Here is a 27,494-nt window from a genome sequence, read left to right as displayed (position 1 = left end):
TATGAGTGCAGTCCTATAATGTACCCTGTACACGTTTTTTTTTTTTTTTTTTTTTTTTCTTTTGAGACGCAGTTTAGCTCTGTTGCCCAGACAGGAGTGCAGTGGCGTGATATCGGCTCACTGCAACCTCCACCTCCTGGGTTCAAGCGATTGAGTAGCTGGGAATACATGTGCACGCCACCACGCCTGGCTAATTTTTGTGTTTTTAGTAGAGACAGGGTTTCACCATGTTGGCTAGGCTGGTCTCAAACTCCTGATCTCAAGTGATCCGACAGCCTCGGCCTCCCAAAGTGCTGGGATTGCAGGCATGAGCCACCACACCTGGCCTCAAATACATTTTTTTTTAACTATCCAGATATTAAATAAATAATATGATTATAATAGTTGTTATGGTCATTTAGCATCAAAATTTAAAAGATCATTCTGAACACTTGTTTTGTTTAACTATGCTGAGAGAAGGCCTACTCTAAAAAATGCAACCATGTTCATATCTACATGTGGGTATCACCATGAATGGCCAAAGTTATTGCAATGTTTAATACATACATATATAGCACTGTGTGGCAAGTACTATTTGAAATGTTTTTCACAAGTTTATTCATTTATTGTATTTATTTTGAGATAAGGTCTTGCTCTGTTGCACAGGGTGGAGTGCAGTTGTACAGACAAGGCTCACTGCAACCTCAGCCTCTTGGGCTCAAGTGATCCTCTTACATCAGCCTCCTAAGGAGCTGGGGCCACAGGCATGCACGACTGCTCCTGGCTAAATTTTTAAATTTTTTTGTAAAGACAAGGTCTCACTATGTTGCCCAGACTGGTCTTGAACTCCTGGGGTCAAGGGATCCTCCCACATCAGCCTCCCAAAGTGCTGGGATTACAGGCATAAGACACTGTGCAGGTCATCAAATGCTAATTGAATTTTCACAACAAAACCATTTATTGTCCCTAGTTTAAAAGATTAAGTAAATGATGAGGCTAATTTGTCTCTGGCCATATACCTTGCAAGAGGTAGAGCTAAGACTTGAACGCAGCCAGTAAACTCCAGAGTTCTTAACTCCCGTGTTAACATTTCAGCTGCTGCAACCAGGGAGCTTTTCAAGGATGCTCACCACATTCTCTACATTCATCTGCTATAATCCTTATCAGAATCTACAGCCTGCATCATATTTTCCTTGTTGCTGTGAGTGGATCAGCCAAATTCTCTTTAACTTGAAACCCTGGTTGCGTAGGGATTGCAACATCCTGGAAATAATAGCATAAAATTTACTCAACTCTAATTTTTTACTTGGTTCATAATGAAAACTATACTATTGCTTCAGTCAGATGTTTGTGAATAGCTGTGTGATCTCAAAACATTTTCCCGTGTGATCTATAGAAAATGGAATGATAAGAGTATTAGGCTGTAAGGGCATAAGAAACACAGGAAAAAGAGAAGTGAACTGTTAGTTTAGTTGTAAATCCTAACTTTGGTGATTGTCAAAATTTGTTATAATACAATATGATTCTTGCTTGTCCTATCCTTGATGATGTTGTGGACTTTTTGAAATAAGCTATTTCTCTGTTACTGCTGTTATTGTTTAGAAATCAAATTTAGTTTTTTCTTAAGATATATATATTTTTGGAAAATATACACAGTTTCAAAGTCTGCCTTGTTGGCTGGGTACAGTGGCTCACTCCTGTATTCCCAGCACTTTGGGAGGCCAAGGCAGGAGGATCACTTGAGGTCAGGAATTCAAGACCAGCCTGGCCAACACGGTGAAATCCTGTCTCTACTAACAATACAAAAATTAGCTGGGCGTGGTGGTGGGTGCTTGTAATCCCAGCTACTGGAATTGGGAGGCTGAGGTAGAACAATTGCATGAACCTGGGAGGCAGAGGTTGCACTGAGTCGAGATCGTGCCACTTCACTCCAGCCTGGGCGTCAGAGTGAGACTCTGTCTTGAAAAAAAAATGTCTGCCTTGTAAAAGTGAAATAGGATGAGAAAGTGCCTTTCTTATTAATTGGTAAAGCAAATTAGAAATAAACTCTTTGAAAACACCTCTTGGTAAAAATAGTTTCATTTACTGTTGATTTATGGTATGTTGGATATGCTTTTAAGTTTTTCATGTAATAACTCAGTTCATTCTCAAGAGAACCATGTGAGATAGGTGCTATTATTGTCTTTATAGATGGGGAAACTGAGGTATAGGCAGGCTAGGTAGATGATTATGGAATTTGTAAGTAGTGGAGCTGAAGTTGCATCCCAGACAGTTTGGCTTCCGTGAGTTTACCAATCTCATGGTAAACACTTTGTCAGACTATCAAAATTTTGATGCATGAAATATTAGCAAAAGGCCAAAAGTGATTCTCTATTTTCATTTGAGTATCTTCACCTGAAAATAGTTGCCTGAATAAGTAGCCTGCATAGAAAGGTACATTTTAGCCGGGCGCGGTGGCTGAAGCCTGTAATCCCAGCACTTTGGGAGACTGAGACGGGCGGATCACGAGGTCAGGAGATCGAGACCATCCTGGCTAACACGGTGAAACCCCGTCTCTACTAAAAAATACAAAAAAAAACTAGCCGGGCGAGGTAGCGGGCGCCTGTAGTCCCGGCTACTCGGGAGGCTGAGGCAGGAGAATGGCGGGAACCCGGGAGGCGGAGCTTGCAGTGAGCTGAGATCCGGCCACAGCACTCCAGCCTGGGTGACAGAGCGAGACTCCGTCTCAAAAAAAAAAAAAAAAAAAAAAGAAAGGTACATTTTAGAAATACTTGAAGCCAGAGAATGAAAAGCTTACATAAAATTGATTTCCAGTAGGGCCTTCTGTTACTCTCCATTCTACGAAGACCACAAATAGCATTCAGGCAAAGAGCATTTATTCCAGCAGCGGAGGAGCATCGGATTTGGTTCCCAAAACAAAACAAAGTTTGAAATCCTGTCTTTCCCATGTTGAAAACAAAGTTGGTACAAAACCCTTTAGCTTCTGCAAACCTCCTTTAAGACCCAATTTAAATGCTCCCCTCCTCATGAAGCTCTTCTGGATCCACTCCTTCCCATCACTGAGTTGAAAGTAACATCCCCTTCTTTTTACTTCCGTTAGACTTGGATTACAGCACTCTTTGTGTCGTGTATTTAATACTGTTTTTTATTATAGTTAACGTTTATTTGTCTTCCTCATGAGTGTATGCTTCTCTAGAGGGAGGTCTTTGATTCATTCTCCCCTGGCCTTAATTCATCCCACCTAATATGGAAAAAGTTTAATAAATGCTGACTTGAGTAAGTCCAACAAGGAGAGTGGGAAACTCATGTTTGCTTCCTGTCTTCTAAAAGACTACTTGAGATAACAGGATAATCACAGAAAAGCATTAGAAATAGAATTATGTGAGAAAGAACTGTAGTTAAGGCTAGGTTTATGTTAGATTGAGAAATTTTAGTGCATACTTAAGTTATTTAGGCCAGGTTACTTTTTGTAGAACAAACATTTCTGTTTCGCTCAGTTTCATTTCCGTTTCTGAGGCAGCTGTGATTTAAGAAAATGCTCTAGTCTGTGGCATTCCATATTCAAGTACTTTGAGTTGTATATTAGTTTATTTTTGTTAATAAGAGTGAGATGACTCACTAAGTAATTTAGATATTTAAACACTTTTTAAAAAAACAGAGTAACTTCATATGCATTGGATCTATTCTTCTCTGAAGTCTTTTCTTGGGGGGTGTTTACAAAATTCTCCAGTGTTTTCTATGCCAAATCCAACTTCCAAGAAGCATTTGGAAGTCAAAGCATTTTATCTGGCTAGTCTTAAAGTCCAGATATTTTGTGATAGCTGGTATTTAGTTTATGACATTTCCCAGGAAGAACTTTTTAGTAGTTGAACCGTTTATGAAAGACTTCCTTGAAGCTACCTTAGAGAGTTGATTTAGTTCTTCCTAAATAAGTAAATAGAATATATTATTAGTATTAGGACATCTTGAAGTTTAGATGCAAATATTGGTGGAAAAGAACATGGATTTCAGAATCAAATTAATATAGATTGGAATTCTGGTTATTACTGATGGATATCTGACATTAGGCAAGTTGCTGATCACTCTTTGCCTCAGTTTCATCATCTGTAAAATAGGCATTTGCGTGTGTGTATAATGTGAACCATATAATATAATGCTTGGCCTATAGTGATATTTATTCATACTAGTGTTTTCAGTGATTTTAAAAGCTTGCTTTAGGCTGGGCGCAATGACTGATACCTATAATTCCAGCACTTTGGGAGGCCAGGACGCGTGGATCATGAGGTCGGGAGTTCGAGACCAGCCTGACCAACATGGTGAAACCCTGTCTCTACTAAAAATACAAAAATTAGGTGGGCGTGGTGGCACAACCCTGTAATCCCAGCTACTCAGGAGGCTTAGGCAGAAGAATCGGTTGAACTCGGGAGGCAGAGATTGCAGTGAGCCAAAATCGTGCCACTGCACAGAGCGAGACTCCATCTCAAAAAAAAAAAGCTTGCTTTATAGTTTACTTCCACATCAAATTGTCTTTATCCCATGTTACTTGCATTGATGTCCCAGACATGAAAAAAAAATGATAACAATAACAGTTATTAAATTAGGTTCCACTCTTATTCTAGATCACCAATTCATATTACTATTCAGACTTGGAACAATTAGATTTTAGTTAAACTTTTTTCCAAATATGCATATAATTGTCAGTGGTTACTATATTTTGGGGAAGAGATTGTTGACTTCTTTGAAAAAAGATTTGGATTTTCTCTAAAGAAAAAATACACATGAGCTCATATAATCCAAATTTTATGTGTAATTACAGGGTGTTCGTGAATGCCCACAAACTCATTAAGAAGCTGTGTGACCTTGGACAAGTCATTTTACTTTTCTGTTTTTCAGGTTATTGGTCTATAAAATGTTACTACTTGACTTTTAAAGAGTCCTTCAAGCTCTTATGTCCTCTAACCCCAGGTCTGTATTTAGAAGAAGACGTGATCCTTTAATTAGAGCCATCTAGAGATCTGAGGAACATGCTGAGCATTAGTGTAACATGCCATGTGGATTTTGAGAGGTAAAGAAAAAATATCCAGGGAATGCCTCAGAGCATTCCTGATTAGATTGATGACAGAAGAAAGGAATGAGAGGGAGGAGAGAAAACTGTTGAAATTTCCTATTTACCTGCTTTGACTGAAGATTTGAATCATAGAACCAGAAGGGGTTCTCATCTGAAATGCAAAGGAAGGAGGAGTTGGTTTAATTCAATAAGTTTCAGCTGAGTAAACATGATTTAGTGAGATACTGTTCTTGCTTCTGACTCACCATTTGGAAAATCTCTCTAAAATAAAATTGGACTCTCCATCTCAGACATCATTTTGGGTATAGGTTTTGCTTTTTTTTTTTTTTTGAGACGGAGTCTCGCTCTGTTGCCCAGGCTGGAGTGCAGTGGCGCAATCTCAGCTCACTGCAACCTCCGCCTCTTAGGTTCAAGCAATTCTCCTTCCTCAGCCTCCTGAGTAGCTGGGACTTCAGGCATGTGCCACCATGCTTGGCTAATTTTTGTATTTTTTAGTAGAGACAGAGTTTCACTATGTTGGCTAGACTGGTCTTGAACTCCTGAACTTGTGATCCGCCCGCCTCGGCCTCCCAGAGCGTTGAGATTACATGCGTGAGCCACAGCGCCCAGCCTAAGTTTTGCTTCTTATAGTGGAGTCCTGTTGAGCCAATAGGTGATCAAAGGAAAACATAAGCAACTCTTCAGGCTCATTCATCCTTCAATAATAGAATGCTAGTACCCATCCTAGGAGGAGAATTGGACTATACCTCATGAGGATAGTTTTAAGTATCTCAGAAGACCCTCACTGGGGGTAGGTGGGTAAGACACAAAGCTTTCTAAAGCATTGTCTTGAATTTGTTGTTTGAGAGATCATAAGGAGGAGGAGTAAAAGGAGGAAGAGGTTTCTGGCCAGGGGCAGGGAGGGGGAAGGAGCCGCTAAGATGATGTTTGGATGTGGTATCCCTGTTCACCCTTGCTTTGCAAACTTCTTATAGGATGCCAGGTTGGGAATAATTCTTTTTGACAAGAGTCAAACCAAGCTTGTTTTCTGGAAGAAGCAAGTCTTTGGAGGGTGGTGGCTTGAAATCTGTTGGATCTGGTATTTAGGTGATCCACTTTGACATAAAGGCAACACTGAAGCAAGCAGCAGCTTTCCTTGGAAAGGCAGGGAGAACGTGAAGGCCCAGACCGATGAGCTTACACTGACCTGCAGACCCTTCTCCACTCCCAGGCATGTTTGGTGGCAGAGTTTACCTTAGTTGGGGTTAGGCTATTCTCTAGTACTGGGAGAGAGAAGGAAGAGGAAGATATGATATTAACAACAACAATACATATATATATATTAAAATTAAATGCACTAATACACAGTGCTATTAAACAGAAATTTATTTGTTCAGCAAATGTTTGTTAAACACTGTGTCCGGAATTGGTGTGTTCTTGGTCTCACTGACTTGAATGAAGCCGCGGACCCTCGCAGTAAGTGTTACAGTTCTTAAAGATGATGTGTCCAGAATTTATTCCTTCAGACATTCAGATGTGTCTGGAACTTCTTTTTTCTGGTGGGTTCGTAGTCTTGCTATCAGGATTGAAGATGCAGACCTTCACCCTGAGTGTTATAGCTCATAATGGCAGCATGAACCCAAAGAGTGAGGAGCAATAAGATTTATTAGAAACAGGTAAAGAACAGAGCTTCCACTGCGCAGAAAAGAACCCAAGACGGTTAGTGCTGGCTGGCTAGGGCAGCCTGCTTTTATTCCCTTATCTGGCCCCACCCACATCCTGCTGATTGGTCAGTTTTACAGAGAGCTGATTGGTCTGTTTTGACAGAGTGCTGATTGGTGCGTTTACAATCCTTGAGCTAGACATGGAGTCACAGGGTGCTGGTCCTCCAAGTCTCCACTGGATTAGCTACATACAGAGTACCAATTGGTGTATTCACAAACCCTGAGCTAGACACAGAGTGCTGATTGGTGTATTTACAAACCCCTCAGCTAGACACAGAGTGTTGATTGGTGCACATAGGATCCTCTGGCTAGATATAAAAGTTCTCCAAGTACCCCTGCAGTTCAGGAGCCCAGCTGGCTTCACCGTGGATCCTGCACGGGGGCTGCAGGTGGAGCCAACTCTGCACTCCTCAGCCCTTGGGCTGTCGGCAGGACCAGGCGCCACGGAGGAGGGGGCGGAGCCACGGAGCAGGAGGCTCAGGCCGGGCGGGAGCCCATTGCAGGGAGAGAAGCTCAGACATGGCAGACTGCAGGTCCCGAGCCCTATCCTGCGGGGAGGCAGCTAAGGCCCAGCGAGAACTTGAGTGTGGCGCGCCAGCCGGTAGGCACTGTTGGGGGACCCGGCGCAACCTCTGCAACTGCTGGCCCAGGTGCTAAGCCCCTTACTCCCTGGGCCATGGTGCAGGCCGGCTGCTCCGTGTGCGGGGCCGCCGAGCCCGCGCCCGCGCCCGCGCCCGCGCCGCCCGGAACTCACACTGGCCCGAGCGCAACGCGGGTTCCTGCCCGCGCCTCTCCCTCCACACCTTCCTGCAAGCAGAGGTCGGCGGCTCTGGTCTCAGCCATCCCAGAGAGGGGCTCCCATGGTGCCCTGGCGGGCTGAAGGGCTCCTCAAGCGCCGCCGGAGTGGACGCCGAGGCCGGAGGCCGAGGAGCCGCTGAGAGTGAGGGCTGCTAGCACATTGTCACCTCTCAACACCATGTACTGTGGAAAGTACTAGGTGCTGGACAGAGGTCGGAAGACTTTTAAGAATTTGCCACCATTGATTATCTCTTTTTGCTTGGCATTCAAGGCTCTTTGAAATAAGGCTGTGACCCATTTTGGCAGTTATGTCCTGGATTGTAAGACACATGCTTGAAGGAACTATAGCTGGTTTTCTCACCAGACTGATTAACATAAGTATGGTTTGGTACCTGTTAAAGGAGTCTCTCTCTACAGGTTTTCATCTTCTACTTTAGGAACCCCTTCCTGGTATTGTTTGGCTCCTCATTGTTCTGGAATCTCATGTCCATCTCTTGTATTTGCCTTGGTTCACACTCGATCCTCTACTCATATTCCTCACCTACTGAAATTTTACCCATCAACCAGACCGTGGGTGATGGAACACAGCATGGGCTGGTTCTTCTTATATATGATCTCATTTAATTTTCAGTGGAACTCTGAGATAGGTAACATTTCGGCCCACTCAAGTTATAGAAATTGACTCACATTTTTGTAATCATCAATATATTTAAAAATAACTTTATATTTGACCTGTAATTGGAAAACCAGTATCAGTTACAAACGAAAGGTAATTTTAAACATAATTAGGTTGAAGACAAATTATTTTTCTTACAGTGTATGTATAAGATAAACTATTGGTTCCCAAAGGCCCCAGCTGACCATGAGACTTATCTTACTTTGTTGAAAAGGGAATTAGTAAGCATTAAAGAGGTGTCAAAAGGAAGACTAAACAAAAGCTTACTCCTTTTTTTTTTTTCTGAAACGAGTCTTGCTCTGTTGCCCAGGCTGGAGTGCAGTGGCACCACCTTGGCTCACTGTAACCTCTTCCTCCTGGATTCAAGCGATTCTCTTGCCTCAGCCTCCCTAGTAGCTGGGATTTCAGGTGCATGCCACCATGCCCAGCTAATTTTTGTATTTTTTGTAGAGATAGGGTTTCGCCATATTGGCCAGGCTGATCTCGAACTCATGACCTCAGGAGATCCACCCACCTCGGCCTCCCAAAGTGTTAGAATCACAGGCGGGAGCCACCGCATCTGGCCGTTTACTCCTTAATGTAATAAGAATGTTATATAGGCTGAGGAAGTGCTGAAAAGAACCATATTTTCTCATGATGTGGTTCAATGTTTAATATTGTGCTTGTTCATCTCCTAAAATCCTCTGAATATCACTTAAATTCATCCTGTGTAACTCTCTCACATTTGAGGAAATACTGAGCTTGCCTATTATTATATTAGCCCCATATTTCAGGTGATGTACCTGACACAAAGAGAAGTTAAATAACTTGCTCATGGTTCCATATTTGGCTAATGGCAGAGCCAGAGATTCAAACTCTTGTCTGTCTGACTCCCAAGTTTGTGCTTTTCCCACTTGGCTGAATTTCTCATGCTACCTCCTCCATAACACCTTTCCTAGAACTTTTAAGGAATGCTTCCCCTGTTCTCTCATAGCATTTTAATGTAAGTTGCCAAAGTGTCCCAGTTTGCACCCCTACCAACAATGTGGGAGGAAATAGCAACATATTTTTGATGTTGGAGTCTAGTGTTACAGTTTCTTATGCTCTTTGGGATGTATATTCCGTGGCTACTGGATACCCAAGTCCCAAGCAGTTTTCTTAGACTCAGAAGATCATCCACTTCAGCTTCTTCATCAAAAAGACTTGTTTTCTGGCTGAGCATGGTGGCTCACACCTGTAATCACAGCACTTTGGGAGGTGGAGGCAGAAGAACTGCTTGAATCCAGGAGGCTGAAGTTGCAGTGAGCCGAGATTGCACCACTGCCCTCCAGACTGGGCGACAGAGCAAAACTCTATGTCAAGAAGAAAAAGAAAAGAAAAAAAAAAGACTTGTTTTGTGTTCCATTACCCACAGTGGTAGAATGGCTTGTTAAATTTATTCTCCGGATGCCATTAACTGGAAATTAAAATCTTAGTCTCTTGCCTCTTTAATCCAGGCTTCTTCATACTATATCAGAATTTAGGATAACTATTACAGCGCCCTTTATAGGAGAGAAAAAAAGAAATTGTGTCTCTAGACGTCTGTTCCTTTCAGCTTAAAATGGACACTCAAATGTTAAATGGACTGGCCTCATTTATTTCTCCTGTCTGTTGGTCCAATTTGAATCTTAAGGCATTTTTTCAATTGGAATTTTTTGTTTCTCTCAAATTCAAATTGTTCTTTGTAAGTTTGAATCAGAACAAAATCCTGAATGTTGAGGGTTTCCTAAAGGCTGTTTCTTTATGCAAAAGCATGGAACCTGATGTTGATGTTGGCTGCTTAAAATTAACTGTGAATCAAGGCAGCGTTTTTATTTATTTACTTTTTACTTTAGTGACTGTGTTAATTATAGTAAAAACCTTAAGTTCACGATAAAGAAAGCCTTTGGTCAAGTATTGTTTATTCAGTTGTTGGTCTTGTTGCAGGATTTGCAAATTTAGTGAAATTAGTGCCATTTTTCAGTTTACAATTCCAGTCACATTTCACATGATCAGAGCGTGGCTTTCTCCTCTGTGGAGCAAATAGAGGGCTGTCTGACACTTGGTTCCAGTGGCTTCCATTAAGCAGAGTGGACATGTCCCTGGAGTCTGCAGAGAAGAGCATGGCACTCTGACCCCAGATGGCACTCCATTTTGGGACATTGTCCAATTCTAGTTCATAGAGTGTGTGACCAACACCAGCTCTCACCTGATGAGAGCATGTTGTTGCTTGGGGGATTGGATTGTGTGAATTTTTCAGAACTACGGTTGAAAAAAGGAGGCTAGCAAAAATGCAACCCAATAATTCAGTTTCATTTTTCCCACTTTGTTCTTTGGCACACAGAATGTTTGATTTGTGAAAATCTTAATAACAGTAGTTCTTTCTATAAGGAACACTCGGAATCTTGATAATATTGAAATAATACAGATCCTTTTGTAGGATCCTCTCAGACCTCATAGAGTTCATGTTGTCAGTGTTTAAAGAAAAACACCCTTAAGTTTTTGTTTTTCAGAATCACAAGTAGGCGGATTTAAACCTGTGATCTTATTCCCCTTTCTTCTCTTAATTTAGTGAGGCAGCCAGCGAGAAGGTTTGTTTTGGTTTTTCTAAAGAAGGAGTTTGGTTGCAGGTTTTGGAGGGCAAGACTTAGACTCTGTGTCTCTGTGCTTGCCCTGGAACTTTGATTAAATTCTCACTAACCGAGTTAGCTGGCCGTCGCCGGGCTGCAGAAATAGAAGTGTCTTGCACATATGACATATGACTGTTTCAAGAGCTGGCTGGTGAAAGGACATTCTGGAGAAGGCTGCTGATACTGTATGAACTAGAACTGGACAAGAGCCTGGAGATTGGATGACTCAGTTTGGTACCAGTAAAGGGAATAAAGTGTTAAGGTGGCAAAATTGTATCCAGGTGTTGATAGGCTTCCTGCGTTCCTGACTTGAGCCTGTGGGTTTAGAGTTCAAGACTCCTTACCAATGCTGACAGTCTTACATTCTAGATTGAACCTCCAGGGAAGGTGCCCTTGCTTGCTGGCATGTTTACCAGGGGTTCTAGAGCCTCAATCACAGATTCTCTGTAGCTCACATGAAGTTAATGAAAATGAATGCCTTTCCCTACAAATTAGAGAGGCTTTGAGGAAAATCAGATTAAATGCACTCCTGCTTGAAGTTATGTTTCTTAGAACACAGCTGGAAATTTTATCACCCAAACCTTTACTTTCATTGCAATTTCTTGATTGGTTTGTTACTGTAGTGAATCTGCTTTAACTATCTTTTCTTATCCCTGAAGTTTTACTTCCATTCTACACATGTTTGTGGAGCACTGGGTCATCGTGGGCTCAGTGTAGTGGAGAGTAGGAAGATGGTGAGACACAGTAGCTTGTTGCACATGGCTTAATTTATCAGGGATCACTGATAAGTTAGTACACTAGAGAATACTGTAGGCAGAGCTGAAAAGATGGAGAAATTATAAGGCTCAGATTTCTTTTTTTTTTTTTTTTTTTCAGAGATGGAGTTTCACTCTTGATGCCCAGGCTGGAGTGCAATGGCATGATCTCAGCTCACTGCAACCTCTGCCTCCCGGGTTCAAGTGATTCTCCTGCCTCAGCCTCCTGAGTAGCTGAGATTACAGGCACCCACTACCATGCCCAGCTACTTTTTTGTATTTTTAGTAGAGACGGAGTTTTATCATGTTGGCCAGGCTGGTCTCGAACTCCTGACCTCAGGCGATCACCTGCCTAAGCCTCCCAAAGTGCAGGGATTACAGGCATGAGCTACTGCACCTGGCCAAGGCTCAGATTTCTAATAGAGATTTCTAATGGACATAGAGGTTGGAAGAAATGGGATGGACAGGAAAACTGAGTCAGGTGCTAAAAATGTGTGGGAAGGTGGCAGTGTGCTATGAAAAGTAAGAGCAACCTCCGTGAGAATGTAGAGAAAATAGGATAAGTGAGTGGCGAGGACCCCCAAGAGGGGGTTTTATAGTAAAACAATGGTCAGAAGTGGCAACAGGATACCCTGTAATGCTTTCACCTCTACCAATGCACTGGGTACTAGAGAGTGCTCCAGTTTGCTCTGGAAAGGCCCTTAAGAGACATAGTGTCTTTCTGTGGACAAAGACGACAGAAAAGAGATTCCTTTAATAAACCATCCACTCTCTGCCCCACCTTTGATGAATACTGCAGCATTAATGATGATAATAGCTACTGTACACTTACTTTGTTCCAGGAACTGGATAAATGTTTTACATACATTATCAGCTCTATTTTTTGGAGAAGATACAGGGGCTCAGAGTCCCTAGGGTGCCAGAGCTGGTAAGTAGCAGAGTCAGGATTCAAACCCAGCTTTCTCTGACTCTAAAACCTCCTTTCTTCCTGCTGAAACAATTAACTCAAGACAACAAAGGAGTAAGGATTTGGGGAGTTTTCTGCGTAGTAGAATAGACCCAAAGGAAAAGAAATAAAGACAGTGACTAAGATTTGGGTTTGCCTGTCCCACCCAAATGCGCACTTTCATGAATATAAATCCTTCAGGCTGAGAGAAGGTTGAACATCTGAAGACGTTGATTCTTCAGAGATGTAATCCAAACAAAATGATCTTTGGTGATACAGTCACTAAACCATTCCTCCCAAAATTCTCTTGGAAAACCGTCCTATAACAGCAGGGAACATTATCCAACCAAGTTTTTCTGCAAATAAAGGATTGCTGATAGAGGCTTGCCTGCTTGTGTTTCTGTAGCTCAGGGTGTTTATGAATTCACTAATCCCTTCCCTTCAGATCTCTTTTATTCTGGTGTTATGATTGTGGCTGAAAAAAATTGATTTTTTTCTATGACATAGAATGTTGAAAGGTTGATTTCTTTTCTGGAGGAAAGGTTCTTTTTTTCTATGTGCTACATACCCCCGACCAGGGAAAAGGCAAATAGTGGTATTGTTTGCTGAAGTCTTCCTTTGAAGGTTGCTCCGTGTTTGCTTAGTGGAAATCAGCAGGGGAAGAGAGCCTGTCTCTAACATTTTGTTAGAGTTTCTTCGTAGTTCTACAGTGATGAAACAAGGACTTGGGTACAGGACAGATCTGCTTTCAGAAATCCTGGCTCTTGTGAGGTTTAGAAGCCCTGGGACCATTTAGCTGGTGGCAATGGGAATGTTGAGGGTGATAAATAGGATCTTTAGTTGTCCAAGTATCAGTGACATGATATAGATGGAGTTAAACCTTTAGGATCTCCTTATTTATTGGTTTGTTTATTTTTGAGACAGGGTCTTGCACTGTCACCCAGGTTGCAGTATGGTGGCGTGATCATAACTCACTGCAGCCTCAAACTCCTGGGCGTAAGTGATCCTCCTGCCTCAGCCTCCCAAGGTGCTAGGATTACAGGCATGAGCCACCACACCCGGTCAGGATCTCCTGTAAAATTATATTGTTGACAGACAACATGAAGAATTATGCTTCTCACAAGTTAGTTATAGATTTGTACAATATTCATGGATTTCTTGTTTCAGTTTTTACAAATTCATAGCCTTTATTTTGAAAATTAGCTATTAGCAACAATTTTGTTTAGGAAATTGGATATATATTCAAGTGAAAGAAGGAGGTACAGTTACCTATTATCTTGTTGTAACTAACAAGTAAGTATGATGCATTTGGTACTTTAAAAACTGCACCCAAGTTACAGATTATTGGAATTAATACAATTCATTGGATCTATATATTTTTAAATGGGCAGTGTGATAGCAGAACCTCTTTTAGAATGATAGAATTCCTCTGGAATGATTGGATAACTTCACTTCATCCTTGACTTTTACCTTGGAGGATTTCTTACCCCTCTTGGCTTCTCAAATTTGACTATTAAAATGCTGCCATTAAAAGTAGGAACATAGTTTCAGGGGAGAGTACCAGCCCATGACCCTTCTGCAAGGCCTCCTAACTCAAGGCAGTTTCCCTGGAATTGTGATCTACGCAATGTTTCGGGAGTGTGAGGAGGTGTAATTTAAGGCTATCCCAGCAAGGATACGCTTAGGGATAGAGGGCCCAGTAGCATCTGGAGACCAGAAGTTAAACTGAGGCAGTCAGATTAGCTTCACGTTCAATTAAGCTGACGGGTCACACTGGGAGAAATTGCAGGATGACTCAAAATCCCCTCCCGCCCCTGCAGCAGCCACGTTCTGTCTTCAATCATGGGTTCTTTCCAGGTTTCCTGGCCTTCTGTAACCTTGTTAGGCTTGTCCCTGAACGTGGCTACCGATCCAAAGACACATGATCAGAGAGGAAATTAGAAAACCGACCTTTTCCAAAGCAAGCATGTTCTGTTGGGCTTAGAAGTTTCATGTCCTAATATTGTAGGACCCTGTGCATCTCTCTGGAGATGAGGCACATGAGTCACATCTGTGATTCTTGCTTTTGCATCAACATCTCATGAATAGGTAATCAGAGCTTTGGCACCAATGTATTTTCAGTTCATATCTGGTATACTGAAATCCACCTTCTGCTTTGTAGTTTACTGGCAAGCTGTTTTTGATATAAGGCATCTAGAACACTGTAAATATATAGCATTTTTATTTCTCTATTATACCTCAATTACGAAAAAGACATCTAGAAGCAATCTCATCAAGAGAGATACTGAGGCCGGGCGTGGTGGCTCACACTTGCAATCCCAGCAATTTGGGAGGCTGAGGTGGGTAGATCACTTGAGGTCAGGAGTTCGAAACCAGCCTGGCCAACATGTTGAAACCCTGTCTCTATTAAAAGTACAAAAAAGTTAGCCGGGCATGGTGGCGGTCACCTGTAATCCCAGCTATTCTGGAGGCTGAGGCAGGAGGAATCACTTGAACCCGGGAGGCAGAGGTCGCAGTGAGCAGAGATCACACCACTGCACTCCAGCCTGGGCAACAGAGTGAGAGTCCATCTCAAAAATAAAATAAAATAAAATAATAAAAAAGAGATATATTGATAGCTGTTGTTGGAAATTTCAACTTCCATCTCACTTCTGGTAACTTTTTGGAAGTTTGAACAAAGTGGAATACACACACACAGACACACACTCTTTTATTTGTTTAAGGTTTAATGAAATAGCCATCATATAATCATTGTTTTTGAAAGATGAAAATTAGTTGCCAACTGTACATTTTGGGTATGTGAACTATTTGGATAGAACTCTGAGAAATGCATTCAGAACAACAAACAAAATCATAGGAGACAGTGCAAGACCCTGTCTCAAAAATAAATAAGCTAATCATAGCTTAGTGGGAAGGGGCATATAAGAGTTGTTGAAAAAGTTACTTCTTGAGAAACCAGCTCTAATGCTAGGCAAGTCACTTGCTTTGGGGGAGGCCTCAGCTGCTCTCTCTATAAGATTGCAGCAGGGGTGTAGTGGGAGTGAGTCTTCAGAGATTTTATCCACTAATACGACAGTCAAATGGAGCATGACTTTGTGGAAGCCTCTCCTCTTCCACCCGGAGGGGCCCATTTCTCTGTCCCAGTGAGATGTGACACTTGTATGGTCCCTGCTTGGAGACTTCCCTCTTCTGGAACCTGCCCTGGCTCAGGCATGAGGGCTGACTGTCACCCTTAGATGGGAACCCAGCACTAAAGCTCACGTGTTGGCAGTGTTCTTGCAGGAAGGAAGAAGACCGGCCAGCCCTTTTGTTACTGCACAAGCAAACAGCTTCTGGTAGCTGTACGGACACATGCGCTTTCTTTCCTCACTGTATTTCCCTAGACAGATTTAGTGCTGCAGAAGGGTAGAGGGCGGTCACGGGAAGGAGTTCCTGTTTTTCTTTTGGCTATGCCAGATGGGGAAAATTCCTCCTAGCTTGTCTTTTTGGTGTCATCCTCTCTCCCCCTTGCTGCTGCTGCTGCTTTTTTTTTTTTTTTTTTTTTTTGAGACGGAGTCTCGCTCTATCGCCCAGGCTGTAGTGCAGTGGCGGGATCTCGACTCACTGCAAGCTCCACGTCCCGGGTTCACGCCATTCTCCTGCCTCACCGTCCCGAGTAGCTGGGACTACAGGCGCCCGCCACCACGCCCCGCTACTTTTTTTTTTTTTTTTTTGTATTTTTAGTAGAGATGTGGTTTCACCGTGTTAGCCAGGATAGTCTTGATCTCCTGACCTCGTGATCTGCCTGCCTCGGCCTCCCAAAGTGCTGGGATTACAGGTGTGAGCCACTGCGCCTGGCCCCTTTCTTCTTCTTTATAATTCTCATCTCTCATCTCTCCTGGAAACGTTCATGTCAAGTTCAAAAGGGCACAATGTTTTGGTGAGGAAGAAGTGGGAGAACAGGTGACGGATGGTAACCAGGGTCATCATTTTCCCTTCCCAGCCAGCTTCCTGTGAACGTGTGTGTGTGTGTGTGTGTTTCTTTTGCCAGCATCACTGAATCTGTCTGCTGTCTGGTATTCCAGGTTTTGGTTTAGGGAAAAGTAAAAATCATTTATAATCCCAGCTGTCATTTAAACCACCCCTTTGTGGGTAGCATATGGTCCACTGTCTCAGTTCATTGTCCTAAAGATGCTTCATCAGAAAGGAATGACTTCCGCCCCATTACTCTCTGTCCCCTTACTCTGCTTTATTTTTCTTCATCAATCCTACCACCACCACCCACTGCTTGAACAACCCACTATTATTTGTCTGTTTCCCCATCCCTGGTAGAATAGGAGCCCCATGAATGAAGGAACTTTGCTGCTGTTGTTCACCACTGAATCTCTGAGGTCTGGAACACACCTGGCATGTGATAGGCACTCGATAAATATTTGTTGTGGCTCATGGGAGCCCTGCAGAGTTAAGGCTGCAGTTGTTTGTGGAATTCATAAGTGGTAATGAATATTTATCTACTATTCCTCTTCCAAGGAGATCACACAATAATCAGGCTTTATACTATCCAGTTCTTAGGTCTTACAAGTTATGACTTGTGAGGTATGTTAATTATGATAATGGAAGGCAGTTTATTTAGTTCAGATTTATTGACATGTAATTTACACAAAGTAAGACTTCCCCTTTACAAAAGCATGATGAGTTTTGAAATATGGATACACATGTGTATCTGTCACTGCCATGCTCCTTTTCAGTCTGTTGTCCCCTCCACCCATGACCACTGGTCACCACTGCAGTGATTTCTGTCCCCTTCTTTTCACCTTTTGCAGAATGTCATATAAATGGAATCATGCAGTGTGTAGTTTTTTGTGTCTGGCTTATTTTTCTTAGCATTAGGCTTCTGGGATTCATCCAGGTTGTCACATGTATCAGTAGTTTGTTCCTTTTTCTTGCTGAGTAAGTGTCCCAGTTTTATTCATTTATTTATGAGAAGGAGTCTCACTCTGTCACCCAGGCTGGAGTGCAGTGGTGCGATCTTGGCTCACTGCAACCTCCGCCTCCCAGGTTCAAGCAATTCTTCTGCTTCCCCATAGCTGGGATTACAGGTGCCCACCACCATGCCCAGCTAATTTTTATATTTTTAGTAGAGACAGGGTTTCACCATGTTGGCCAGGCTGGTCTCAAACTCTTGACCTTAGGTGATCCGCCCGCTTCCAGCTCCCAAAGTGCTAGGTTTATAGGCTTGAGCCACCGCGCCTGGCCCCAGTTTTATTTATTCACCAGTTGATGGTCTTTTAGACAACTAATTGTTTCCAGTTTTTGGCTATTCTGTATAAGGCTTCTATAAATATTAACAAATACCTAGGATGGGATGACAGGGTCATATCATAATACTATACATAACTTTAGCAGAAACTGTCAAACTATTTTCCAAAGTGGCTCTTCCATTTTACAATTCCACAGTGTCTTGAGTCCCAGTGTCTCCATACACACGCTAGCACTTTTAATTTTTAATTTAGTGGGCATGCAATGATACCTTATTGTGGTTTTAATTTGCATTTCTCTGCAACTAATGATGAGTGTTTTTGCTTATTTGGGAAGGTTTTAATTTAGCAGTCTGTTGTATTCTGTAGATATTAAGAACTTCAAAATATCAGTGGCATTTGCAGTTAAAATTTCTTTAAAAAATTGGCCAAAGGTTTCCAGCAGTCACTTCTGCCATGCCCAAACTGTATGAAACAAGGCTGAGGTGTGGAGATGGTCACATTTTGGCAAGGGGTGATCACTTGGGTGACTGATGAGACCTAGAGAGAGTGTGCCTTGGGCTTGAGGGTGAGGACGGGCGGAAAGTCGACTGCATAGCCCTGCTGGCCTTGGGGGCTGCCCAGTCCTTAGCTAAACCTGGCGGTTATGGGAAGCAGACGTAGATTCTATTACATTTTTCCGGATGCCCCAGGAGTCACCTGGGAAGCTCAGCAGTCCTTTGTGACTTTCAAGCATATGGTAGAAGCTGCTGAACACAGAGCTCCCTCTCTGGGGATAATTTGCCCAAATCATTTAATCAAGCTTGAGAAATGAGTTACCACAGGCCCAGGAGTGCCACCACCCTTGAATTCTGGTACCCTATTTCTCCTGTCCATCTCTTAATTAATTAAGCAGACATCCCCGAGCGTTTACGACAAACCAGGACCCTTTTGCATACTAAGGAAAACAGGGATGAAGGAAACAGGAATGGTCCCTGCTCTGACTCAAAAGGTAGAAATCCTCTTTCACAGCCAAGCCTTCCTAGGGAGCACGTAGGAAGGGCTCTGAACCCACATGTCAGTTGCGGGGGAGGAGATCAGGAAAGGATGTTGAAGAAGTGGAGACCTAAGTTTAAGACCTAGGAGTTAGCCAGGCCGGTAGTGCTTGAAAAGGTGTCTTAAGACAAGAGAAGCCACCAGTGAAGTCCCGGTGGTAGGAAAGCTTGCAGCATATTCTGAGCCTGTACACACACCCAGGGCATTGCTTAGCAGGTGGGGAGTGGTGAGAGAGTAGGCTGGAGTCCCAGAAGGGAGGCCAGGTAGACCTTGGTGAGCACTGGACTCTATGTTCAGGTGCTGAGGAGCTGGCAAAAGGTTTTAAGTGGGGGAGTGGCATATTCAGATATTTGGTCTAGCTGAGTAACTTTGGGTGCTCTGTGGCAAATGGATGGGAGACCAGTGAGGTGGCGGTTGTGGTCATCTAGGAGCAGGATCAGAGTGGCCTATTGACTGGGATGTCTGTGAAGTGGGATCCTTTCCAGCCAGTAACTGGAAATGTGTATAAAGGCAGAAGTGAGTGTGCTGCATTTGAAACATTGAGAAATCTAGTACATAGTACTGTTTCTTTTATAGCTTTGTTTTTTTTTTTTTTTTGGTTTTGGTTTGTTTGTTCACTAACTTGGAAAACTGATGTGGAAATGTCCCTTTGGCTTCAGTTACCTGAGCAGAAGGGGCCGGGCCTTGCCAATCCCTCCTCTTAGGACAGAATTGCTCCCACTATTGATCATTGTGTTCTGAGATGAGGGAGCAAATTGTGCAGGAGGCCAGGTCAGTGCCAAGGTGGGCAGGAGGAATTGGAGCAGGAAGCGTGCCTATTTGTGCCCAGCAAAGCCACAGTAGAACTTTATACTGTGGCTCTATGCTACTTCTTACCAACCTTCTCCGTGTGCTTCCTGGAGAGTCCTTGGAGTCAGAACCTGTTTTTTTTTTTTTTGGAAACCCAGACACTTTACTTCCAAGAAAATGCCATCCAAGAAAACTCATCCTTCCCTCCTTCTCATGAACATTGTGTAGAGGTGTGTCTTCTCTTTCTTTGAGCTTCTCCACTCAGGGTTTAGGGGAGGTGATATTCTGTATTTGGGTTTGGCTCTGGGTACTGCAACATTAAGCTATTTAGATTTCATCCTTCCTGCCCCTCCTACCTTTCCAGAAACCCACAATGGATTTGCTAGAAATAATGGAAAGTCCTGTTTAGACAGGATATAACCATTTCTCAGCTAGAGGATATTGTTGGAATGAAGAAAGATAAATGGGGAGAAGGGAACTCACATTGCTTTGGCACTTACATTAAGCCATGTACTGTGTTGGGAACTTATTTATATTATCACGTTGAATCCACAGAACACCATACAAGGTAAGTATTGTTATCATTTTACAATGAGGAAACTGATGCTTAGAGAGCATAAAGCCTTGGCCAGGGGCACATAGTTGGGAAGCCGGGGCTAATTCATGCCTGGCCTCTTTCTGGTAGTTTTCCTTTTTTAATTGTACCCTCCTCAATGTTACCTTGGGGATCTGAAAAGGTTCATGTAGCTTCTAAGTCAACGAAGTGATTCCTGGAGAGCAGCTTCCGTATGAGAAAAATCTAGCTAATTATTTGAGTGTTTCTGGAATGCAAGCTCCGTCCTGAGCCATTTAGAAAACAATTTGGGATGACAAGCATGTGTCTCACAATGCTGTTCTGGCTGCCAGTGCTGTGCTGCCAGTTGTCATCTTTGAACAAACTGATGCAGTGCTGCTTTAATTCGTCCTCTTTTTGGAGTAAGAAACTTTGGAGGTGTGTGTCCTTCTAGAATTTTGCTGAGCAAATGGTAAAGAAAAGAAATAGGTCCTAAGGCTTGACTATTTCAGAGAATTTCTTGATTTATTGGACTGTCAGTGAATGAATTAGAATACATAGTGGTAGGCTGTCTTTTCTTCTGAGACACTGCAATTTCCTCCAATCTCTTGACTTTTCTGGAAGTTTTAATTCAAGTCCTTGTTGGGTGGGAGATAAAAGGGTATTGTTCTACTAGAGACTGACCTTGGCATGGGGATCTCATTTGGACTCACAGATTTCTAGTCTAGTGCTTGATTTTATATCCATACCTCATTACTGCATTCTTAGTTCCTTCTGCTCTTTGTTCCTCATGCCCAGTGTCCCACCCTACCCTTGCCCCGACTCCTCTAGAGGCCACAGTGATTCACTGAGCCATTTTATAAGCAGAGCTAGGAGAGTTCATGGCTACCAAGTGCCAGCGGGGCCAAATTTTCACCTGTGTGTCCTCCCTTCCATTTTTCATCGTTTGCCCCCTCCCCAGCTTTAACTTTAGTATAACTACTTGGGACTATTCCAGCATTAAATAAGGGCAACTGCTGCATGGGTGGCTGGGACACACAGAAAGTAGTATCCCTTGTTCATGAGAAGACCTTCTTGCCCTAGCATGGCAAACAGTCTTCCAAGGAGTCACCTGTGACACCCAACGGAGTAGGGGGCGGTGTGTTCAGGTGCAGGTGGAACGAGGCCAGAAGTGTGCATATGTGCTGACTGTGGGAGCTTGTTTGTTGGTTTCACAGTTGATGCCCTGAGCCCGCCGTAGCAGACTTGTTTCTCCATGGGATACTGTTTTCTTTCCAGAGACACAGCTCTAGGGTTGTCCTTATTACCTGAGAGCCAGGTATTGGTGGCATTTTCTTGGTGTTTACTCACACTCATCTAAGGCATGTTGTGGCTTTCCAGATGACAAAACTGTGCTTTATTTATTTATTTATTTATTTATTTATTTTTTGGAGATGGAGTCTTGCTGTGTCGCCAGACTGGAGTGCAGTGGTACTATCTTGGCTTACTGCACCTCCACCTACGGGGTTCAAGCGATTCTCCTGCCTCAGCCTCCCGAGTAGCTAGGACTACAGGCGCCTGCCACCACACCCAGCTAACTTTTGTGTTTTTAGTAGAGATGGGATTTCATTGTGTTGGCTAGGATGGTCTTGATCTCTTGACTTCATGATCCTCCTGCCTCGGCCTCCCAAAGTGCTGGGATTACAGTCTTGAGCCACCACGCCTGGTCAATGGTGCTTTTTATCATTTGAAGGACTCACTTGTGTAACCCACTGAAACTTTAGTCTGTAAGGAAGTTCAGGGAATAGTGTAAGTCACTCCAGGCTTGAGGCAAAATTTACAAATGCTGCTGACTTTCTAAGTAAGGGGAGGCATTTTCTTAGAGAAGAGTTAGATCTCTGGGATTCCACTATGCCATTTCCATCCTCAGTGTTCTGGCCACCTGAGAGAGGTCTATTTTCAGAAATGCATTCTTCATTCCCAAATGATAACATCCATGGAACTAAAATGATTAGGACCCTAACAACTAGCTCCTAGCCTGCTGTCGGAACACCTCCCGAATCCCTCTTTGTGGGTGAACCCAGAGGCTGGGAGCTGGGGACTCATGACCCATTGAGAAGCAGTCATGACGCAGAGCTGTGTGTTGGAGGTCTCAGCTGAGAGGGCTGGATTAGCAGTCCTCACTGGTGTATGGCTTTGCAGCAATAACTGACGGCTGTTTCCCCTCCTGCTTTATCTTTCAGTTAATGACCAGCCACGGCATCCCTGCTGTGAGCTCTGGCCGCTGCCTTCCAGGGCTCCTGAGCCACACGCTGTGGGTGCTGGCTGAGGGAACATGGCTTGTTGGCCTCAGCTGAGGTTGCTGCTGTGGAAGAACCTCACTTTCAGAAGAAGACAAACAGTAAGCTTGGGTTTTTCGGGGGGGGTTCTGTCATTCTTCTTTGTGGTTTTGAGTTGCGAATTGGAGGAGGGAGGGAGGGAAGGAACCTGTTTGGTTTTCACACAGGGATTGATGGAATCTGGCTCTTATGGACAGAGGACTGTGTGGTCCGGATATGGCGTGTGGCTTATCATAGAGGGCAGATTTACAGCCAGGTAGATATAGTAGCTTTGGTTTGTGCTGGTGCCCAGGCATGAGTTCTGATCCCTAAGACCTGGCACCAAATTGCCTGACCACCCCACTTTTTCCTTTTGCCGCAGCCCTGGGAGCCACCTGGCTCTCCAAAAGCCCCTAATGTGCCCCTGTATTTCTGAAAGCTGTGAGTAAAGCGAGTTAATGGCCCCACTCTTAGAGATCAATACTGGGTATCTTGGTGTCAATCTGGATTCTTTCCTTACAGATTTGTGTCAGGCCTGGAGGAATATAATAACTGAGACTTGTTTTATTTCTGCGGAGGGTTCTAAGCCATTCACTTCCCAGATGAGCCAATAATGCTTTGAGTAATCTGGAGATCATGTTTAATGCGCAGGTGAATGGAACTGTTCCACAGACGGATGTGAGGGCTGTAGGGCAGAGTGAACTCCCTGAAGCTCAGACGTCAGCTCTTTGTCTCTCTATCTCTGAACACCCTTCCTTAGAGATCCCATCTCTAGGATGCATTTCTCTGTAGTTAGTTTCTACGTCTCTTGTTCCTGTTCTGCCTTTATTTATTTATTTTTATTGGATTCTAAGCCCGTATCCCCACTTGGCTATCTTAATGCAGCTTCACATGTCTGTAACAAAAATGATCATCTTTCTGAGATTCAAAGGGCTACACGGGACTTTGGAGAGAATTTCATTCAGTTTTCCTCAAACTAGAATAATGCTTGCACTGTCTGTAAAAGAACAAAAGTGTCAAAGCACCCTTTTGTTCACTGAATTTCTTTTTTATTATAGTGTTACTTAAATATGTACATATGTAAAAGTAGATATAAACTTATAGGCTATTATTATACAACTACATGACCCACACATATTTACAAATTAAGTGCAAACAGAATTATCCAATCAATACCATTCAAATTAATACCTTAAATATGGTGAGGCAGGTGGTGTTCAGCCGAAACCAAATTATAAGTTGCATGGCAGTAAATGCTGTCGTGCTGAACGTTTGGAGTTTGGCTAGTCTATATTATCATGTACTAATGATTGAATTCTCCACCCATGTTTCTACTTGTACAACCTTAATTTGATGGTATTTGGCTTTCATTGGGTCCAGTCTCATCTTTTATAAGTTGAGTCCGCACGTGTTCCATTCTCATGAGTTTGCTACAATTATACTGGTGCCAACACAATCATAAACACAAATGTAGACTTGGGCTTTGAAATCTTGTGCCAAAACTTGGCTTTAAAGTAAGCATTTAAAAAATCCATATGTGTTTATTAGACTTGGTTTAGGTGACGATTGAAATGAAAATAAAGTGTTTAAAATCCTCCTAGAGAACTTAAATATAATCCCTCAGCAATGTGTGTACAGGTCTTCATTTGAGAAAAACTGATTGTGTTCCGCCTCTCCTGTTACAAATGGGGAACCTGAATTCGCAGGTCTCTAGTGAGAGAACACGGACTAGAATCTATGGATCCTATCTGTTTTCTGTAATTGTAAAGTATAATAAGATAATATTATATTAACATAATAAAAGCAAACACTTAGAATGAGCTTCCATGTGCGAGGCACTACCTGATTAGGCATTATTAACTAGATTTATTCCTTTTAAGGCCCTGTGATGTACTGTTATTTCCACATGTTGTAGCTGGGAAACGTGCTACTCAGAGAGGTTAAGTAACTTGTCTGAGGTCCACACTACTAACAAGGAGCACAGCTAGGGTTCAAATCCAGATCATCTGACTCTGGAGCAAGCACTCTAACTCACTGTGCCAGATTGCTTTGCAGTGGTATCATTATTTTGCCTATCCCCCATCTGAGAATATTGAAGTTTCTGATTCCTTCCTTGCCTTTCTCCCTGCCTTCCATGGTTATTCCCAAGTCTTGGTGTTCTAGTCCTCTATGTCCGTCATTACTCTTATTCTTTCACTATGGTGTGGTCCAGGGCTCCTGCCCCTTCTTATCCTGGTGGAAGGGGCCCATTTGCTGGGAAATTGTCTCTGCCATGGTTTATCCACGTTATGTGTCTGTTAATGAGTAGTGGGAAGAATCATATCATCTTGGCAATGAAAGGAGGGCTATGGCTCTGGGGTAGTCTAGTCTGAACCTCTTATTTTACAGATGAGAAAGCTAAGGTACAAAGCAGGAAAGGGATTTCGCCAAGGTCACCCAGCCAGCCACTGAGCTGCAACCAGAAGCTGAGATCCCTAGGACTAGGGCCAAGCCTCAGTCTGTCCCATCACAGTGACTTTTCTTCCCTCCTCCAAACTATTTTTATTTTTTATCTTTTTGCAACTGCATAGCAACTTGAAGGTAGCAGAAAGGGCAGAGAAGAGGTTTTCCGTGCTTAGCCAGGGAAGGAATCCTGCAACAGGATGTGGGGTTGGGTCATTCAAATTGGGCCAGACTCCACTGGTCTTGTTGCTTCTTGCTGGGTATTGCAGATGGGTTTAGAAGTGTTAGGATTAGAGAGATAGGCAGGTTTAGCCAAAGGCAGTTTGTAGCCTTATGGCAGAGTTGTTGTTAAAGAAGGAAGTGGGATGCAACACCCTGACACAAAGGGGCTTAAGTTGTTACACCACTGCCTGCTAGCCTGTTTTCCTTACCTCCCTTCCTGATTTCTAAAGGAAGTGTATTTTGCTGAATCAGAAAGAAAAGTGATTTATTTCAGGTTGCTGATGCTTAGATTGTTACAGTTGGAAAGATCTGGCTTGCACCTTGTACAATTGACAGAACTGGGGTTCAGGGGGGCACAGGTGTCCAGCGTTGGTCAGTCAAGAAAGTAGCACCAGAACCAGTCTCCTCGTGGCCCTCCAGTTGCAGATCCTTTTTTGCTTTGCTCTCTCTGTATGCTAAAGCTCCTGTGTCTCGGAATCTCAAGTTTTGACTGATGGCTGCTTCCCAATCCACCTGGTTTAGATTTCTAGATCATATTGTTTAGACATCAGAACCTCTTAAGGGTTGTGGGGCCACCTTGTTAGCTCACATAGTGAGAACCAGCCCTGCCCATTAGGTAGGGGAAGAAGTTAGCAGTCCATGATAGCTGTTGCCTGCAGTGTATGGAAGTTCATTGCACAGTTCCTGTCTCCTGAGATCCTGGAGTGTATACGCTTGGCCTCAGAGCCCAGCACAGAGCCTGGGCCTTGGGACATGCTTAGTAAGTATTTACTGAATGAGTGGGAAATGTCTTAAGGCCCATTAGTTTGTAGGCCTTGAGGAGGCTCCCTTGCACTAGGAAGAATAGTAAGAATACGTAAAGCCTGTCTGCTGCTGCCAGGAACATAGAAACACTATGTTTGGCCTGGAGCCGAACAGTATACCCCAGAGCAACCCTATTGAAAGGCAGTGCTTGCCTTTTTATTCTGTGTCCTGGTTTGCTGGTAACTCCTGGGTACCCCCCTCTCCTGTGCCCCCATTATGCAGACTCACGGGGGACCATCAGCCAGGGTTAGTTTTCCGCTGTTTCTGTTAGGCAAAGAATAAATTGAATTGAGTTGTGAAAGTTGGGTGCAAAGCTCAGTTTGGTTCCAAAGTAACAGTTAACTTGTGTGGGTGGTAGGTATTCAGTACAAACAGGGCTGGGGACAGGAAGGGGAAGAAAACTTCAGAGATTTCGGGATCCTCATCTGGTTTTAGGCTGATCCAGAGGCCAAGGTCCCCATGGAACAAACTGGACAAAGTGAGAGTGGCCATATCGCCTCTTTTCTTTTGCCTTTATTATTAATTTTCTTAAATAGATCTGACTAGTCATGTGGCTGGGAAAGTAGTTAATTGTGATTTTTTTTTTTTTTTTTTTTTATTTAAACTGAGTCTCACCCTATCACCTAGGCTGGAGTGCAGTGGCACGATCTCAGCTTGCTGCATCCTCTGCCTCCCGGGTTCACGCAATTCTCATGCTTCAGCCTCCCGGGTTCAAGCAATTCTCATGCTTCAGCCTGCCGGGATTACAGACGCACAGCACCACACCTGGCTAATTTTTGTGTTTTTAGTAGAGACGGGATTTTAGCATGTTGGCCAGATTGGTCTCGAACTCCTGACCTTGAGTGATCCACCCACCTCGGCCTCCCAATGTGCTGGGATTACAGGCATGAGGCACTACCCCCAGCCAGAGTACCACTATTTGGGCATTCTTTAATGAAAAAGAATGAACTATCCAAAAATTAAAACTCCTCACTTATGAGCTTTTAGAGAATTTTGCAGAGTAGATGGAAACGCTCTGCATCCTTTCCCCACTTCTGGTTTCACCTGACACATTTCTTCCCTGTCCTTACTCCTGGACCGGCAGCAGTGGTCATGATTCCAATCCCAGCTTGGCCACCATCTGTCTCAATGGCCTAGGAAAACTCCTTTCTCCAGAGCTTTAGTTTTCTACGGAATGAAGAAAGTTAAAACAAATAGAAATTTATTGTTTCATTTGGATAAATATCTATTAAGCACGTATTACTTGTGGGATGGTTAGCTGGATATCTAGTGGTGAAGCAGTCAGGCATGAGTACTGTTTTCATAGAGCTTACAGTTCAGTGAGGCCAGCAGATGTGAAACGTATCATCATGCAAGTAAAGATATAACTGTAAACTGTGATGAGGATTATGAAGGAAAAAAACCGACAAACTGTGGTACTGGTGTTAGATACTAGCAGATGTGGTTATGGATTTCATTTAGAATGACAGATCGTGACATTAAAGCTGAGAGCTCTGAAGTTCGAGCAATGGTGAGCCAGGCAAAGATCGGAGGCCTAGAGATAGGGAAATCCATTCCAGGCAG

General features: G+C 43.2%; 1 protein-coding gene across 2 annotated transcripts in view; it reads left to right on the top strand.

The window, feature by feature from the left end:
• The window catches only part of LOC105481013 (ATP binding cassette subfamily A member 1), a 145,914-nt gene that overhangs the window by 2,802 nt on the left and 115,618 nt on the right, over positions 1–27,494 (top strand). For both annotated transcript variants that reach the window (XM_011740258.3, XM_011740259.3), the window contains exon 2: positions 22,389–22,546. In XM_011740258.3, coding sequence (XP_011738560.2) covers positions 22,481–22,546 — 66 coding nt within the window. In that variant the 5' untranslated portion in view covers positions 22,389–22,480. The remainder of the gene's footprint in view (positions 1–22,388; positions 22,547–27,494) is intronic.

The sequence above is a fragment of the Macaca nemestrina genome, chromosome 14 (genome assembly GCF_043159975.1).
Source record: "Macaca nemestrina isolate mMacNem1 chromosome 14, mMacNem.hap1, whole genome shotgun sequence".
In the NCBI taxonomy this organism is placed as follows: domain Eukaryota; kingdom Metazoa; phylum Chordata; class Mammalia; order Primates; family Cercopithecidae; genus Macaca; species Macaca nemestrina.
This window is presented reverse-complemented; position numbering and strand designations above follow the sequence as displayed.